The 17,965-nt window shown below is 37.9% G+C and overlaps 1 protein-coding gene across 2 annotated transcripts; it reads right to left on the bottom strand.

The window, feature by feature from the left end:
* Positions 1-5,536: 5,536 nt before the first annotated feature.
* Positions 5,537-17,356, bottom strand: LYG2 (lysozyme g2). Of its 2 annotated transcripts, XM_053200472.1 has the most exons (8): positions 17,315-17,356; positions 17,080-17,185; positions 16,520-16,587; positions 12,227-12,367; positions 11,241-11,437; positions 10,311-10,449; positions 8,831-8,980; positions 5,537-6,281 (listed from the first exon to the last, which is right to left on the bottom strand). In XM_053200472.1, exons 3-7 carry the CDS (start codon positions 16,560-16,562, stop codon positions 8,862-8,864), a joined length of 639 nt encoding a protein of 212 aa, XP_053056447.1. In that variant the 5' UTR covers positions 16,563-16,587; positions 17,080-17,185; positions 17,315-17,356; the 3' UTR covers positions 5,537-6,281; positions 8,831-8,861. The 2 variants fall into 2 exon arrangements, with proteins under 2 accessions (XP_053056447.1, XP_014920652.1); XM_015065166.3 differs by lacking the exon at positions 5,537-6,281 and having other exon boundaries at positions 8,698-8,980; positions 17,315-17,355.
* Positions 17,357-17,965: the final 609 nt, after the last annotated feature.

Below are 17,965 nucleotides of genomic sequence, written 5' to 3'. Positions count from 1 at the left end.
TTAGAAGTTAGTTTTCCTGGATACAACATCCTGCACTGGTTTTTGTTTTTGTTTTTGTTTTTACTTCAGCACTTTAAAGGTGCCTTTTAACTGTCTTTAACTGGCTCCCAGTATTTCTGATGTAAAGTTCACAATCTTTAAGTAGTTCTTGTGTATCTGATGTGTCATTTTTCTCCGGTTGCTTCAATGTCTGCTTTATCTCTGGATTTCAGCAGATTGATAGTTATATGGCTATTTTGCTTTTCTTTATATTTATGCTGTTTGAGATCCATGGAGCTTCTAAAATCTATAAATGGATGTCTTGCATTAACTTTGCTGAGTACATTATAACCATCATCTCACTGTGCCACTTATATTACATTGAAAATCTCACTTACTTCACAGATACAATGTACAATGTGATATAAACTATTTTATCCATTTTTATAGAATAGTGATCTGATGCTCAGAGTGGAGGAGAAACTTGCCCAAGACTGAAGATCTGTCAAGTGATAGAGTAAGATTTTAACCTACATCAGTCTGACTCCACATTCAAAGGTCTTGTTAGGTGCTAGTGAAGTCCAGCATTAAAAATGACTCATTCTCTGGGGTGCCTGGGTGGCTCAGTCAGTTAAGTGTCTGACTTTGACTCAGGTCATGATCTCATGGTGTGTGAGTTCGAGCCCTGCACTGGGTTCTGTGCTGACAGCTCAGAGCCTGGAGTCTGCTTTGGATTTTTGTGCCTCCTTCTCTCTCTGCCCCTTCCCTACTCATGCTCTTTCTCTCTCTCAAGAATAAATAAACATTTAAGAAAAAAAAAAGACTCATTCTGCTTGAGAGGTCCATGAAGATTTCAAAAGTAGGGCAGCACTTATTCTGAGTCTTGAAGCATGAGTAGAGAGAGGGGAAAAAAGGGTATTTCTTCCAACTTATCCTCTTGGTTGTTTGATATAAAAGTTGGAAACATAAAATCAAGCAGTTTTTAAGCAACTGTAAGTTTTTCAGCTTTTTGGCAAGGAAATGCTTTAGTATATCCTAAAAATAGGCATAGAATATCTAAAATATAGTCAAATCCCACTGATGGTGGAAACTGGATATAAGTCTATCTGAAGGTGGTCAAAGGGTCTTTAAGTCTTCAGTTGCTGGCCATGTCTTACCTTCACAGTTTTTTTCATGATTATGTTGTTGACATGTGACACGTGATTCCACTGTGCCATAATTAGTAAAGTTTCATAAAGAAACTTCATTAGTATTCATTTGAAATCATCTGGTGTCACCAATCAGCCATCTTGGGAGTACCTGAGATTGTCTAAGTGAAGGAGTGAAAGGTAAAACCAGATTCCCTCCCCCCCATTATCTCTTTTTAAAATAAGAAGCTAAACATTAATATTTTATAATGGCCTATTTGAATCCCTCCAGTGATTTTTCCTTTGAAAAATTACTGTGGTTAGGGTTGCTTGTTTAGCAAAATAATCTCCTAGAGCATTTCTTTAGTCTTACCTATTTTCTTTCTCTACCTCTTCTCCCTCCTTTTGGACAGGTGTCAATCCTTATAATAGCCACCTCTCTTGGAAGTAGGAGCACCTTGATGTTCTATGACTTGTCCATTTTGGATGGGAATTCCAGCACGGGTAAGAAACACCCTTTGTCTCCACAGTATTTCAAAGCCATGTACTACTCTAAAAATATACTTGCTATCTGTATATGTTTACCCTCTACTCTTTGGATAGTTGATATGCTCTCATTGATGCAGTAAGTTTTGCTACCTAGGCTAATTTTACCTGATGGAGAACTATTTTCTAAAGGAGAGCTTACATTACTTATAACATATTTTGCTTATAACTTCCAGTTTTGGTTGAGGTATGATCAATCAACAAATCATATTAGGTCAAGGTTCTCAATGAGAGAGAAAGTTCCCTGAGTTAAGACTATCATGAGATTATTCTCCTTCTGATAGGGGCAAAAGGGTGGCAGGATTTAGGGGTTTGCAGTGGTAAATAGAAACGTGAGAGAAAATAATAACAGAATCTCAATAGAGGTTGATCAGCTGTCTGGACAGTGTTGTGTTTTCTCAGCCAGAAGTAATGTTCATACCACAAGAAAAACCATGAGCTCAAGCAAACAGTTTAGGATTAGTTCAGCAAAAACATCAAGTTATTTAGCAACTGAGTCTAAAGTCTATATGGGGAAGGAAAGATCCAGAATTGCCAACTCAATATTGAAGAACAAAATTGGAGGGACTGATACTACCTGGCTTCAAGATTTACTATAAAGCTACAATAATCAAGACAGTGTGGTATTTGAGAAAGAATAGACATATAGATTAATGGAACAGATTAGAGAGCCCAGAAATAGACACACATAAATATAGTCAACTGATCTTTGACAAAGGAGCAAAGGTATTACAATCAATGGAGCAAAGATCATGATGTCAACAAATGATACTGGAACAATTGGACATCCACATCCAAAAAAAAAAAAAAAAAGGATCTAGACACAGACCTTATACTCTTCACAAAAATTAAATCGAAATGAATATATACCTAAATGCAAAATGTAAAGCTAATACTCCTAGAAGATAACATAGGAAAAGACCTACATGACCTTAGGTGTGTTGATGACTTTATTTATTTATGTTTAATACTTACTATTTTTGAGAAAGACAGAGCACAAGAAGGGGAGGGGCAAAAATAAAGGGAAACACAGTATCCAAAGCAGGCTTTAGGCTCTGAACTGTCAGCACAGAACCCAATGGAGGGCTCAAACTCACGATCTACAAGATCATGACCTGAGCCAAAGTCGGATGCTCAACCTACTGAATCACTCAGGCACCCCTGTTAATGACTTTTAGTCACTTTGGTGACAACACCAAAGACATGATCCGTGAAAGAAAAAATTGATACTGGATTTCATTAAAATGAAACACTTCTGCTCTGTGAAAGATAGTGTTATGAGAATAATAAAACGAAGTGCAGACTGGGAGAAAATATTTGCAAAATACACATCTGATAAAGGACTATTATCCAAAATATACACAGAATTCTTAAAACTCAACAACAAGAAAATAAACAACCTGATTAAAAGATGAGCCAAAGACCTAATAAGCATTTCACCAAAGAAGATATACAATGGCAAGTAAACATCCAAAAAGGTGTTCAACATCATATGTCATTAGGAAGGGGCAAATTAAAACAACAGGATCTCTACATACATATTAGAATGGTTCAAATCCAAAACACTGTCATTACCAGATGCTGACAAAGATATGGAGCATCAGAAACTCTCATTTATTCCTACTGGGGAAAAAAATGGTATGGCCACTTGAGAAGGCAGTGTGACAGTTTCTTACAAAACTTAACATACTCTTTCCATGTGATCCAGAAATCATGTTTCTGGTATTTACCCAAATGAATTGAAAATTATGTCCACACAAAAACCTGCACACAGGTGTTTATAGCAGCTTTACTCATAATTGCCAAAATTTGGGAGCCGAAGATGACTTCAGCAGATGAATGGATAAATAAATTGTGGTATGTTTAGATAAAGCAGTATTTTTCAGTGCCAACAAGAAATGAGCTACAAAGCCTTGAAAAAAATGGAGGATATGGAGGAAATTTAAATGCATATTATTAAGTGAAAGAAGACAATCTGAAAAGACTACACACTGTATGATTCCAGAAGTATATAACATTCTGGAAAAGGCAAAACTATCAAGACAGTAAAATGATCAGTGGTTGGGGGGAAGAAGGGAGGGAAGGATGAATAGGCTGAGCCCAGAGGATTTTTAGGGCAGTGAAACTCTTTCGTATGATACTCTAATAATGGATACATGTCATTATAAATTTGTCAAAACCCATAATATGTACAACACCAAGAATGAACACTAATATAAACTATGGACTTCAGATGATAATGATGTGTCCATGTAGGTTCATTGATTATAACAAATGCACTTCTGTGGTCTAGGATGTCAATACTGGGGGAGACTGTGCGTGTGTGGGGACTGAGGGTATTTGGGAACTCTTGGTCCTTTTTCTGCTCAATTTTGTTGCGAATCTAAAACTCCCTTAAAAAACTAAAGCTTATTAATTTAAAAAAAGTCCTAACAGTTATTTTTGTGGAACTTGACCAGCTAATTATAAAATTTATATAAAAATGCAAGGAGAAAACAAAGTTGAAGGATTTGCTTGACCAGGAATCAAGACTTACAAAAAAGCTATACTAACTCAAGTAGGTTGGTCTTGCTAGAAGTAAGTAAACTGATGAGCAGAAGAGAGAAATTAGACATAGAGGTGGTAGTGCAGGGCAGTGAGGCAAAGATGGTCTTTTCAGTAAATGTTTTTAAGACAATTTTAGGTATCCACATGGAAAAACATTTAAATTGGATCTTTAAATCACAACACACCAAAAATCCAGTGCTTTACAAAACCACATGTGAAATATAAAACAGTAAGGCATTTAGAAGTAATGTAGGAGAATATCTTCATAATCTGATGATGAAAAATATTTCTTAAATAAGGCATGAGAAACATTAATAATAAGGCAGGGGTGCCTGGATGGCTCCATCAGTTAATTGTTGAACTCTGATATCATCTCATGGTCCTGTTGTCAGGAATCGAGTGCTGCATCGGGCTCTGTGCTGAGGGGAGCCTGCTTGGGATTCTCTGTCTCCCTCTCCCTCTGCCGCTGCCTCACTTGTGCGTACTCTCTCTCTCTCTCTCAAATAAATGGATAACCTTAAAAAAAGAAGAATAAGATAATATTTATATAAGGTACTTAGTCAAAATCAGGAGTGCCTGGGTGACTCAGTTGGTTAAGCTTTCAGCTTCTGCTCAGGTCATGATCTCACATTTCCTGAGTTCCAGCCCTATGTGGGGCTCTGTGCTGACAGCTCAGAACCTGGAGGCTGCTTCAGATTCTATGTCTCCCTCTCTCTCTATGCCTCCCCGCTCATACTCTGTGTCTGTCTCTCTCTAAGTAAATAAACATTAAAAAATTAAAAAAAAAAAAAGAATTGTCAAAATCATGGAGATAGAAAGCAGAATGGTAGTTGCCAGTGGCTGAGGGGTAGGGAGGAAAGGGGGCTATTGTTTAATGAGTATAGATTTTATCAGATGAAACAACTTATGGAAATGGCTGGTGGTGATGATTGCACAACATTATGAATGGATTTAATACCACTGAGCTGTACACTTAAAATAGTTACAATGGTAAATATTATGTTATTTATTTTACCACAATTTAAAAATTGAAAAAAAATCAAGGGAAAAATTTAGCAGCACAATCAATGCATAATTTAACAATGCCCTTTAGTATTCTATGAATATCCAGTGGGGTATTTTATCTTCATGAGACTTGGAGTAAAATATTAATGAAACTACATAAAAATACTTTATAAAAACCAATTAAAATATCACTTTGGGCCCTCCCAAAAGCAAATATATTGATGTATTAGACTACAATAAAATATTTACTTATTAGTTGAAATGTCTTCTCCTGTTCTGTGGTTAGCCTTTTTTAACACTGTTAATAGTTTATTTTGCTAAACAGTTTTGTTATTACATGTACTCTTCTGTATGTGTATTATTTCACAATTTAAAACAGCATTTTAATTTTTTTAATTTATTTTTTTAAATTTATATCCAAGTTAGTTAGCATATAGTGCAACAATGATTTCAGGAATAGATTCCTTAATGCCTCTTACCCATTTAGCCCATCCCCCCTCCCAAAACCCCTCCAGTAACTCTCTGTTTGTTCTCCATATTTAAGAGTCTCTTATGTTTTTGTCCCCCTCCCTATTTTTATGTTATTTTTGCTTCCCTTCCCTTATGTTCATCTGTTTTGTATCTTAAAGCCCTCATATGAGTGAAGTTATATGATATTTGTCTTTCTCCGACTGACTACTTTCGCTTAGCATAATACCCTCCAGTTCCACCCACACGGTTGCAAATGGCAAGATTTCATTCTTTTTGATTGCCGAGTAATACTCTATTGTATATATATACACCACATCTTCTTTATCCATTCATCCATCGATGGATATTTGTGCTCTTTTCATACTTTGGCTATTGTTGATGGTGCTGCTATAAACATTGGGGTGCATGTGCCCTCTCAAAACAGCATACCTGTGTCCCTTGGATAAATACCCAGTAGTGCAATTGCTGGGTCGTAGGGTAGTTCTATTTTTAATTTGTTGAGGAACCTCCATACTGTTTTCCAGAGTCACTGCACCAGTTTGCATTCCCACCAGCAGTGCAAAAGAGATCCTCTTTCTCCGCATCCTCGTCAACATCTGTTGTTGCCTGAGTTGTTAATGTAAAACAGCATTTTTAAAGAGAGGATTTTAAATTCAATACAAATAAGCATCAAGATGGCAACTAAAAAGAAGTAACTGGTAGATAATTCCACCCCAAGAAGACAAACTAAGGGCTGCTTCACAGGCCAAACCCAATGGGGCTGGCAAAGAGGGGTATCTCAGTCAGTCACTTTTAGGGTCTTTTAACTTTCAGAGCTCCCTCTCTCTCAGGAATCCTGTGTCCTTATGACCCCCTGGCTTGCAAAACCCCTCACTCTGGGGAAGCTGCCACCACGACATAACCAATGATTATTTAGTAATTTCTCAAACATTTTTTCCTTCAGTCTTCACAATAGTCTTCACAGCCCCTGAGGCTGGTCTTCTTATTAGGGCCATTTGTCATCTATGTTCTTTTAGTATATCTGTGACCTCTAATAATGTTCTCAGCACTGACCGTCAAGAAAGAGATAGGATGAGAGGGTAACCATGAACAAGTCCAGCTAGGGAAATGGTTTTAGATATTTCTTTTTTATGCTTTGAAAACTATTTATAAGAGAATCTTCTTCATTTTCCAGAGACAGCTTAGTTCTTAGACAACAAAAAGAAGTGACACTATGCACACTAGGATGTAAACATAGAGCCATTCATTATCTCTGAAGAGGGTACAGGCAAAAAATATAAAGAAAATTGAGGATGACTGAAAGAATATTTAATGGAGCCACATTTGAGTCTAACATCTCTAATATTGTTCTCAGTATCAACAGGAAAAAAAGAGTGGGACAGTTTATTATATCTAATTAGTAATTGTAATAGATTATGGAAAAGCTTGACATGGAAATCATGAGGCATAATGAGGCTTATGTTTATTTTATATTGTTCTTACTATGTTGTTAGGTTATGGAGTAAAGCAAACAGTGTTGGAGGGATTTTTCCAACCCCCACGTATCTCTAATCTGTGAAGTAGATGGTGCCAGTGCCTTTCCCATATCCCTAGATAGTTCAGGATTCTCAGGTGATTTCCATCTGCCAGTATCTGCATCTCTATGCCTACAATCTCTTTTCCTTGGAACTGCAGAAAAGTGTGCTGCCTACTTGCATGGCAGACCAGAGGAACAAAGAATTAACATGCCCTCCCTTGGCCCCCAACAGAAAAATCCCTCAATCAGTGACTCTGAAAAATTGTATATAAACACCCCAGCCCCTTGTCCTTTGGGTAGAATAATTCTAAACTGTGTGTTGTACATTCCTTGAGGTGTGCTTGGAAGGTAGAGTCCCAGTATGCACCATGGTAGCTGGCTTCATGACACTTCAGGCTTTTTTCCCTTCCCTGTATCACCAAGCCACTTCACACCAGTATTCTCTGCACCTCTCAGATAAGCTACCTGGATCTGAATCCTTTGTCTCAGGTGGGACAAAAGTGAAGCAAAATGATGAAAGGATGGGAGAGAAAGTCTCTGGAGTCTATTTATGTAGGGAGAGTGCTAATCTATTCATGCAGTGGGAATGCTATCAACTATGGTCAACTGGTTCCTGCTGCCCAGAGTTGCCTGGTTTCTGTTCATGTCCTTGACCTTGTTGTTTCTGGGAGCCCTTTGATGTTCTTCTCATAATGGCCATTCATTCCTTAAATTTTCCAGAATTGGTTACTTTTGCTTAAAACTAAAGAACCACAACTCAGTCAGGTCCTATATGCTTATCTTCAGTCATGTTTTGTGGGAAGTGGACTTGTTCAACAAGTGTGTGGCAGGAGTTACTGAAATAAGCCAGTCCCTGGATCTTCAGCAAATAAGAGGAAGAAGACAAAGAAGCTTGACGTGAGTCAGGGATGTGGAGTATATCACTTTCAGATCAGCTTTACCACAGTCAGCTCTCAGTTACTTGTGAAGCTAGAATTCCATCTCTAGCTTCTCCATTGTCCCACAGGTTGACTGGCTTATGAGTAGGCATATCTCACAATCACACCCTGGTGGCTTAGACAGATACTTGGAGAAAGACAAAAGCTCAGGTCAGGCTCTCTTGTTAACAATTCCAGTAAAACAAGGGTCAGTTTATCCCATTGAAATCATGGGATAAAATAAGGCCTCACTGGAATATGTAGATGTCAGTCACCATGATATTTACACTTAAAATAATTATGCATACATCTATGTGCATTTCATGGGAACTGTACTATGAACTGGGTGGGTTTCCTTTTCTTTTTTTTTTTTAATTTTTTTTAACGTTTATTCATTTTTGAGACAGAGAGAGACAGAGCATGAATGGGGGAAGGTCAGAGAGAGAGGGAGACACAGAATCTGAAACAGGCTCCAGGCTCTGAGCTGTCAGCACAGAGCCCGACGCGAGGCTCGAACTCATGGATGGCGAGATCATGACCTGAGCCAAAGTCGGACGCCCAACCGACTGAGCCACCCAGGCGCCCCTCCTTTTCTTTTTTAATGTTTATTTGCATTAAGAAAACTGAGATATGATTTTTTTGTCATAATTGCAGCTATTTCTTTGCCAGTGTTGGGTATAACGCATCCATTTCAAACTCTCAAAGGGGGGCCATCTGAATACCTGCAAACTCAGCCCACCCATAGAGCTTTGCCTAGAAGCCATGTCTTTTATAGAATTTAGCTCGGGCGAGAAGATCATTGACAAAGTCATTGTCTATGTCCACTGGGGTTGCAATAGCATCGATTCCTGACTTAAAGGCCGAGAGACCACCTGAAATGAAACAGAAGTTCAGAATGAAACATTAACTTTCAGCAGAAATCAGCTTTGAGCATTCCCAGGATGTAAGCCCCCTAGGTAAATCTTCCAAAGCACGCAGTCCCAGATCCTTCCCTTTTCCTCCCCTCAGGAGGATCAACTACCCCAAGAATCTCTGGGAAAATTCCAGATTGCTTTCCTTCTCTCTCCTTTTAAAAGTCCTTTGTATTTCTTGCTACAAAAGTCGTATTTGCTTCTTATACAGTCCAGGTCTGGCAAAAGTAGATCCTCAGCAAATCAGTCTGAGAATGCTTATAACATTCTCTCAGCCATTAAATATCTTACTCATTTTAAAAAAATTACTTATTCACTCACTTTTTTAGGCATTCAGTTAATGTTTTTAAGCACCTACTATGTGCCAGGATGGGTGCCACACTGAGTTCAGGGTGCACAACGGTATCCAAGACATAATCATTTCTATGTAGGGATATGTGTGTGTAGGTGTATTTTACCCAAGAATTTTGATCTTCAATAGCTACTTATGTGTTTAACATAATTATTCTCTGCTCTGATGTATAGAGGAAAAGCTCCCTGGTCCTGATCCCTGATTTCAAGGAAAAAGAAATTGTTTGTTCTAAATTAAGGATGTTAAAGGAGGAGAGAGGTATATACATACCATGAGTCCATAGAAGGTAGAGTTAATAGGACTTGGTGTGGTTGGATGTGAAGACAGAAAGAACCAGAGAACCTAAGAAAACAATCTGTTTTTCTGGCTGGAATGACTAGACATATTTTGACACCTTTCAGAGATAGAAAATGCAGAAGAAAGAGCAAGTTTATAGTGGGAAGCTAGTGACTTAATTCAGTCTGGAAGATGCTGAACTTGAGGAGATCTGTGATCAACCAAGCAGAAATCTCCACTTGGACATGTCATGGTACCTAAAGCCCTGATGTCACTGAGAATGCTCACAGAGTAAAAATTTGTTCAAACAATTCATAAAGAGGTTAACAGTTTCTTTCATCAAGAAAAAAAACTATCAGAGGGAGGTAAACATATTCTTTTAAACTATGGCATTAATACTCAAGACATCACTCAGTGGCTCAGTAACCAAGGAGAGAGGTAATGAGAATGCCAACGTCTGGCAGAAGAGGAAATGGAAGTTGGGAAGGAAGACCACTCAAAGTAACTCAGTGGTTTGGAGAAAACTAGTACAGTCATCCGGCAGCTCCTCCTATGCCCACTGTTGACCCCATGAGAATGCCCTCAGGGAGGCCCAGGGCACATCTGGTCTTCAGGGGTCTCACTCACTGAACTTTTTAACAAAGCTCCACAAATATGGCCTACCTTTGAGGTGTTGAGCCACACTCCACGTGGGGAACTTTTTCTGGATTGCCTTTATTTTGTCTGTTAGAATCCCAACAGCCTGCAAAAGGTGTTCTTTGCTGTCCCAGGTACCAACAGGGTGATGAATTTTTTTATCAAGCTAGAAAAATCAGATAATAATGTCAGCATCTAGATGAAACAATGCATTTTTCTGCTATTCCTGATTTCTCTTCCTTGTATTCAAGTACACAGACAGTGGCCTCGGCCCCCTTACTTTATCTCCACAGAATCAATTCTATAGTCCTTTTTCTCATGAAAAGAGAGTCGGAGAAACAAAGTATGATTTAGGAGATGTGAATGTGGCATAGTTTTAGTTAAGCTCTCAAATAGAAATAAATATATGAAAAAGTTGTTTCAAAACAAATAATTAGGACTCAATGTCTAGATACTTGCAGTCAAAAATAAAAATTTGTTTCTAACTGGGACAGCTAAAGTCTGGGTTTCTACAGACAATTTAAAATAAAGACTGGAAGCAAACATCCAAATAATTTGGATTGTCTTCTCCAATTTGCTTAAAAAAACAAGTTCGTTCAAATAGAGTTTAATTATAGTGTTTTGACCTACGTGGATGAAATTTACGCTTTATGAACCCCAAATGGACACCTTTAATAGTACCCTTTATAAGATTTTCTCAGTTAAGTGTATTATATTTTATTAGTTGCAAACTATAATTATAAAACTCATTAAATACTTTTTCTGAAGACAGCCAATAACTGATAAATCTTGAATGAAATAACCAAAGATAAGTTAGAGAAATACAGAAGTGCAAATGATGCTGAAGTACCAGGGTGTTTTGAAGACTGGAAGTACTGCAAATGAGTATCCAGATTGGATTGAGCTTCCAAAAGGAAGGATAAAGTGGGACTGACTGAAAATTTCCTTGCCAGGTACCTGCATCAAGCCAAATCTAAGTCCTCTGTGGTCCCAGCCATCTTGCAGGACTGCTCCACCATGGCTTTCTCTGGAGATGATGGCTGCAATGAGAGCAGGGTCCACACAATGCCTGAGCCCAACTTCTTTGATCAGAATCTGGTAAGGCTTTAAGGCCCTCAAATCCATCTCAGCAAACATTTCAGAACCACGGATCCCTAAGTCAATAGAAAATAAACTGTTTACTCCAGAGGAAAACCCGCTTTCAAAGTTTAGTAAGTTAGTCATGGCGCCTGACCACATCTTGGAACTATTCTAGGACATTTTCTGATCTCTAATTGCATAAACCTTGGAAAAAGGTTTAAGAAACCTTCACAACCACTGGCAGATACCACTTCTGCTCTCTTTCTTGATCTTCTGCTACCCGCCACATTGGTGCATTGGGAAGACTCTTGAACTAGAAGTCAGCCAGCCTAAATTTGAGTCTGGTTCTGCCACTACCTAGTTCCAGACCCATGGGAAGTCTCTTCTTGCTGAGCCTCAGTTTTCAGATCTATAAATCGGGGGAGGTAGGATTAGATTGACCTTGTTGTTGCTTCCAGTACTGATTTTCTAATACTGGGATAACATGAAGAAGACTTTGGAACAGGATTCTCAAAAGACAAGATGTACAGAGAGCAAGAGGCGTGCTTAAAATGCTCATGCTGTAACATGAAGTAAAAACCAACAAAAAAACATAAAACAAAGCCAGAATGTAATATTTTATGTAAACAGTCATTTCAATATGTAGAAATAAACCCATTAAGACAAAGTTTGGAAAGAATAGGGGGAAAATGAAAAGAAACAGATTGTTAGGTTGGTGAGGATTCTGCTTTCTTCTAATTTTTAATTTTGGTATCATTGTTGTAACAGTGATTATACCTTTTTAAAATTAAGCTACTTCCTAAAAATGAATCTGGAAATGATGAAAATGGGAAAGCCAAATGTTTGCTTTGCTTTTCACTTACCACAGTTAATCAACCTGGTTATATCACAAGAAGCACCAGAGGTCTCCATGGTCATGATATCACCGTAGCAGCCGTGGTACAGGCGGGGATGCAGGTGAGGGCTCATTGACTGAGTGAAAGGGTATGAGCCCCTAGAAGTGCCTGGTGGATAGAATGATAATTCACATGAAGCCTGTGAGAAATATCACTCGAGTTGCTATAATTAGCGTTACTAAACCAAAGGCGAAGCCATAGATTTACTCCTCCCCAAGTCCCTCCCAAGACCCTTAGGATGGTTCATTAGACAAAACAGAATAGAAGATTCCTCCTTCCCACTTTACCAGAACCTTAAAAAAAAATTTTTTTAAGTAGTCTTCACACCCAACATAATCTGGAGATCAAGAGTTACATGCTCTACCGACTGAGCCACCAGGTATCCCCCCCCCAAATTTTTAATAAAGCACTTAATTCCAAACATTGTAGAAAGTATTATGAAAATCAAATTTTTATAGGTCTCAAAAACATTTGCTGTAATCTTGATCAGAATTAAAATTGCCGCTAGAGGGGAGTCTGTTTGGCTCAGTCAGTTAAGCCTCCGACTTCAGGTCGGGTCATGACCGCACAGTTTGTGAGTTCCAGCTGCACATCGGGCTCTGGGCTGACAGCTCAGAGTCTGGAGCCTGCTTTGAATTCTGTGTCTCCCTTTCTCTCTGCCCCTACCCTGCTCACACTCTGTCTCTCTCTCAAAAAAAAAAAAAAAATTAAAAATTTTTAAATAAATAAAATTGCTACACTAGAGTTTTAAGCAGGAACTTTGAAAGAAATGTTAAGACGCTTCTGACACAAATACTTCTGGGATATAAGCACTTATATTAACAACTGCTTTTGTTTAGGAATATAAGAAAGAAGGGTAAAAATACCATGTAAGATAAAAAAGAAGGATGCCATTACCTTAAAATATCCATTTTATATCATGTTTCTACAAATTTGAGTGTCTAAGTATAATTAGTAACCTTGGAAATAAAATTTAACTTACCATAAAAATTTAAGTTAAATTCATTCTTATTTTTTATTTTATCATTATGAAGTGACTTTCTGTCCAAGTCTATTTGCTAAAGGAGATAAAGAGCTTTTCTGTAAGTTGGAAAGTTTGTTCTAATAATTCCTAAGATTGTTGACTAATATCTTAAGACTACATATATTTGTTGTAAGAAATTATGTTTGTTAAAACACTTGATGTAAAAAATTATGTTGGGGCACCTGGGTGGCTGAGTCAGTTAAGCGTTCAACTCCTGATTTCAGCTCGAGTCATGATCTCACAGTTTGTGAGTTCAAGCCCCACGTCAGGCTCTCCCTCTCTCCCCCGCCCCCACCCCTGTACCCTTCCCCTGCTTGCTCTAGCTTCCTCTCTCTGTCAAAAATAAATAAATAAACTTAAAAAAAATGCTGTTTTTTCATTTAGTGTTGTAAATGGTGTTTTTAAATAGGACCTTTCACCACAGTTAATCTGGTTCTGATTAACTTGATAGTATAAAGAGACTCTCTTAGAATTAGGCACATAACCAATGGAACTCTTCCTTAAAAATATTTATTTTAAAAGGAAAACAAAGCAACTCTAAAGATTAACTTGTTTAAAAAGCAAAACTCAGGGCACCTGGGAGGCTCAGTTGGTTGAGCATCCCACTTTCTCTCAGGTCATGTGATCTCCAGGTTAGTGAGCCCGAGCCCTGCATTGGGCTCTGTGCTGACAGCTCAGAGCCTGGAGCCTGCTTCAGATTCTGTGTCTCCCTCTATCTCTGCCCCTACCCTGCTCGTACTCTGTCTCTCTCTCAAAAATAATAAATAAATAATTTTTTAAAAAAATAAAAAATAAAAAGCAAAACTCATCTAAACAAATAAAAATACAGGCACAATCTACTCTCTCCTATCTACAAACAGGCAAAAAACCCAAAAGTTTGTAAATGGACAAGGAAGTCAGACAGTGCAACTATCAAGTAAACTCAGAATAGTGAGAAAGCCTATTTAGATAATAAAAGCAGCAGAAACTAGAAAAGCTTTTCAAAGCAGTGTGGATTTCCATGTGATGGCAAAGAGCAGGAACCATCACATTAGCACTCTCCATGGCCCTCGGTATACCTTGTGCCTACAATATGTGTAGGAAATATACATGAATGAATGAATGAATGAATGAGTAGATTTCCATGACATAGATTATATGTAAGATAGAGGCATGGAAGCTGTGAGTGAGGGTGCAGACTGACAACATATATCCAGAATCTAACCACTTCTCACTACCTCTGCTACCACCACCAGGGTCCAAATCACCATTGCTAATCTTGATTATTGTAATAGCCTCCTAACTGACCTCCCTCCTCCACCCTTACAGTCTAATCCCCAGCAGCCAGAGTAGTCTATGGAAACATGCCTGGAATCATATCAGTCTTCTCTCTTAACCTTCCAATAGCTTTCCAATCATTCAATTCTGGCTTCCAAGCCCTACTTGATCTGGACTGAACCAGAACTTGATCTCTACTTGAACCAGAACTGGTTCTTACACATTATAGACACATACTAAAACATTTACAGGTGAAATGTTTTGGTGTTTTGGGTTGCTTTAAAATATTTCAACCTCCCCATCACCAAAAAAAAATTTTTTTTTGTAGAGATGAGGGATAAATAAAAATAAGAATACAAAGTGTTGAAAACCATAGATGCTTGATGGGAGTTAATTATGGGTCCATGGGAGTTAATTATGCTATTCCCTCCCCCATTTTATATGTTTGAAACATTCTACAACAAACTTTTTAAAATTACCTTATTAAAGAGCCTTTTTTCCTACTTACATTAAAAAGGCAACATACTCATGCCTCATTCCTTGTCACCCACTACCTTACATTATTTTATTTATATCACGTATCACCATCTGACATGTCTTCCTTCCTTTCTTCTTTTATTTCTTCCTCTCTTTTTTCTGTCTGTTTCTCTCACTAGAACATTTTTTTTCTACTATATCTTCCTCAGCACCTAGAACAATGCCTGACATAAAGTGGACATTCAGTACATATTTGTGAATAGATACATGAATGGATGGATGGATAGATGGATGGATGAGAAGTAAAGGGATTATCTGTATCAAGTGTCCGTATGTCAAAAGTTTCCATTTCTTTCCACTAGAGAGTCAGCCTTTGCCATGCTCAATATGTGGCTCAAAGGCCACAAGTATCAAAGTGATCTGTATGCTTATTAAAAATGTATATCTATGGCCTCCTCATACTAGGTCTATTGAGCCAGTTTTTAGGTTTAAGGTCAAAGAATCTCCACTTTAACCAGGATTCCCAACAGATTCATGCATACCAAAGTTTGATTTAAGGGGATTATAATACGACCATGGACTTTACGCTACTTGTATTGACATCGTAAACACACAGGCCCTTCTTAATTATAGTCACCTTTCAGTTAAACATAGTATAGTAGCTTATAATTAGTCTACTAGCTATGTAACTCTGCTGTCACCTGGGAATTAAAGAAGGAATAAAAATTCTAAACTATGTTCCCCTGCCTTTGACCATATAAATAATTGGAAATCATCACTTTTCTGTAGTCTTACTTTTTCAAATTTAGAATTAAACATTTTAGAAACACTTTCTTCTCAATCTTCACTCTATTCATAAAGACAATTTGGACATTGTTTACAATGTCTTTTTATTTTTCTTAAGCCAAAATTTCAATTTTTTCTTTTTCAAAGTCCCTCACCATCTCACCAGCCTAACTTTTTAGCCTTCCCTTCAGAAACCGTTACTTCTGTTCTTGTCATGCTGATCTGTTTATTGCATCCCAAATACTTTTCATCCATTTCTGCTTTTCTGTACTAAAGTCACTCTATCCATTCAGTGACTCCTTTCTTCTTTTATCAAAATACAAAACGTTCCTCAAGTATCACATCCCCTAGGAAAGCCTTTTGGTATCAACATCCTGACTAGATGTGAACTCTTCATCCTAAACTCCTCCAAGACTAGTGTCTTTTGTGTCTATATTCATTTAACTCTTATTTACTGCCTGGTATTGATAATTTTATCTTCATATGTCTTGCCTCCTAAGGCACTGTTCCATAAATTCTCACTGAGATCACCTTCACCTGCTTGGCAAGCAGAATACACTCTTGATTATAGATATAAGCAGTTGATTGATGGCCAGGCTGATTAGGAGTGCCCACCCCTCCATTGCATGTAATCATTGCCTTTTCTGATTCATGACTGTGCTGCATATTTTTGTGGACACCCTGAAAACAATACTAAATGTCAATCAGTGACTTACCAATGAGAGCAACAAGTCCCCAAAACAGGATAGAGGATAGCATGGTGGTGAATCTTATCCTGCAGCACCTGTTATGATTTGAAAGAGAAACTGGCTAATTTTAAAACTTGAAAGGTTCCTAAAGGAAACTTGTTTTGATTTTAAAAAGTTTAGAGTCATTTATAATATAATACCTTTTCACCAGTTCCAAGATAGTATTCTCATAGGCTCAGAATTATGGTTCACTGAATCACTCTCTTGTCTAAGTATAACCTCCCAACTCTTTTTAATCCAACTTCATATTGACATGAGTCTATGAATATCTTACATATGTTACACACACACACACACACACACACACACACTCCCATCCCATCTCCAAGATTGCTTACATCATAATTTTGTTCCAATTCTTATACCAATCTCCTTAGAAAATCATAAGAAATCACGAGAAGAGCATTAGAGATCATGACTCAGAAGAGGTTAGCTGTGCTCCCTACATTCCTCCATTGACTCTATTCTTGGTGTCATTCAAAAGACAGCTTAAGTGTTCTACAAGACACAAGAAGGCTAGCACTAACCTGGTTTGTGAACTTGCAGAGAAAGTCTCCCCTCTGAGTTTGGGAAGGTTCCCCGTTCTCAGCACCACCTTGCACGCCAGGCTTTAACAAAGCAGTGGCCTTCGTCCTAAAAGGTTAAAAAATTTAAGAATCCATTAGTTGGTAGATCTGTGAGTACCTGGCTTCAGTCCAAGCAGACTTCAGTGTGGATCTGCCACGGTGGAGGGAAGTTTTAAATGCCAGCATGTAGACTCACCTGCCTCTTCTTACCTTCATCCTGTACCACTGATCATTGGAGGAGGTTTATATATGGTTTAAAACCCTCTCTTTAAGCCACTGACCTCATTAGACCTGATTATAATAATACTTTGGACTTAGGTGGCCCTTTTAATAAAAATATTTCAAAGCATTTATTAACCACTATTAATTAATTAATCTAATGAACCCCCAAGTTGTAGTGGAGGCATATATTTGGTGGACAGTATCTAAAATTGAGGTAGGTCAACAGCTTCTAAATTTGAGAACAAGAAGCAGATAATTAGCATAAAAAAGATAAACAGGAACTACTAGCAGCTCTCATTCCTGGATTGGTTGTTTGCCTGAAGTTTGAGCCTCCTGCTCTTTGTTCCTCATTCCATTGTCGCATGATCCACATACTAATATGCCACAGGGCTTCTTGTTCCAATTCTACACTGACAAACAGAGCCAAGATTGACTACCTGCTCTGGGAGATCAGTACAAAGCCAGGGAGTAGCAATATGAGTGCTGGTTTCCCAAACTATCTGAGGAAATGGGAAAAAAAGATTTGGCCAGGTATGAACATTTTTATCAAGGATGGAGTATTTTTCTTCACATTTATGTCCAAAGGAAGAGATAAAAGCACATTGTGCAGTGCTGGGAACAGGAA

This window comes from Acinonyx jubatus, chromosome A3 (assembly GCF_027475565.1).
Source record: "Acinonyx jubatus isolate Ajub_Pintada_27869175 chromosome A3, VMU_Ajub_asm_v1.0, whole genome shotgun sequence".
Lineage (NCBI taxonomy): Eukaryota > Metazoa > Chordata > Mammalia > Carnivora > Felidae > Acinonyx > Acinonyx jubatus.
The sequence above is the reverse complement of the archived record's forward strand: the minus strand, read 5'-3'. Positions and strand labels throughout refer to the sequence as shown.

Coding starts and splice junctions, on each gene's coding strand:
- LYG2 (XM_053200472.1), bottom strand. CDS start 16,562: ATGCTATCCTCTATCCTGTTTTGGGGACTTGTTGCTCTCATTG. Junction 10,450..11,240: donor TTAGATTTGGCTTGATGCAG/GTACCTGGCAAG, acceptor TGATTTTTCTAG/CTTGATAAAAAAATTCATCA. Junction 8,981..10,310: donor TGTGGCTCAACACCTCAAAG/GTAGGCCATATT, acceptor GTTTCATTTCAG/GTGGTCTCTCGGCCTTTAAG.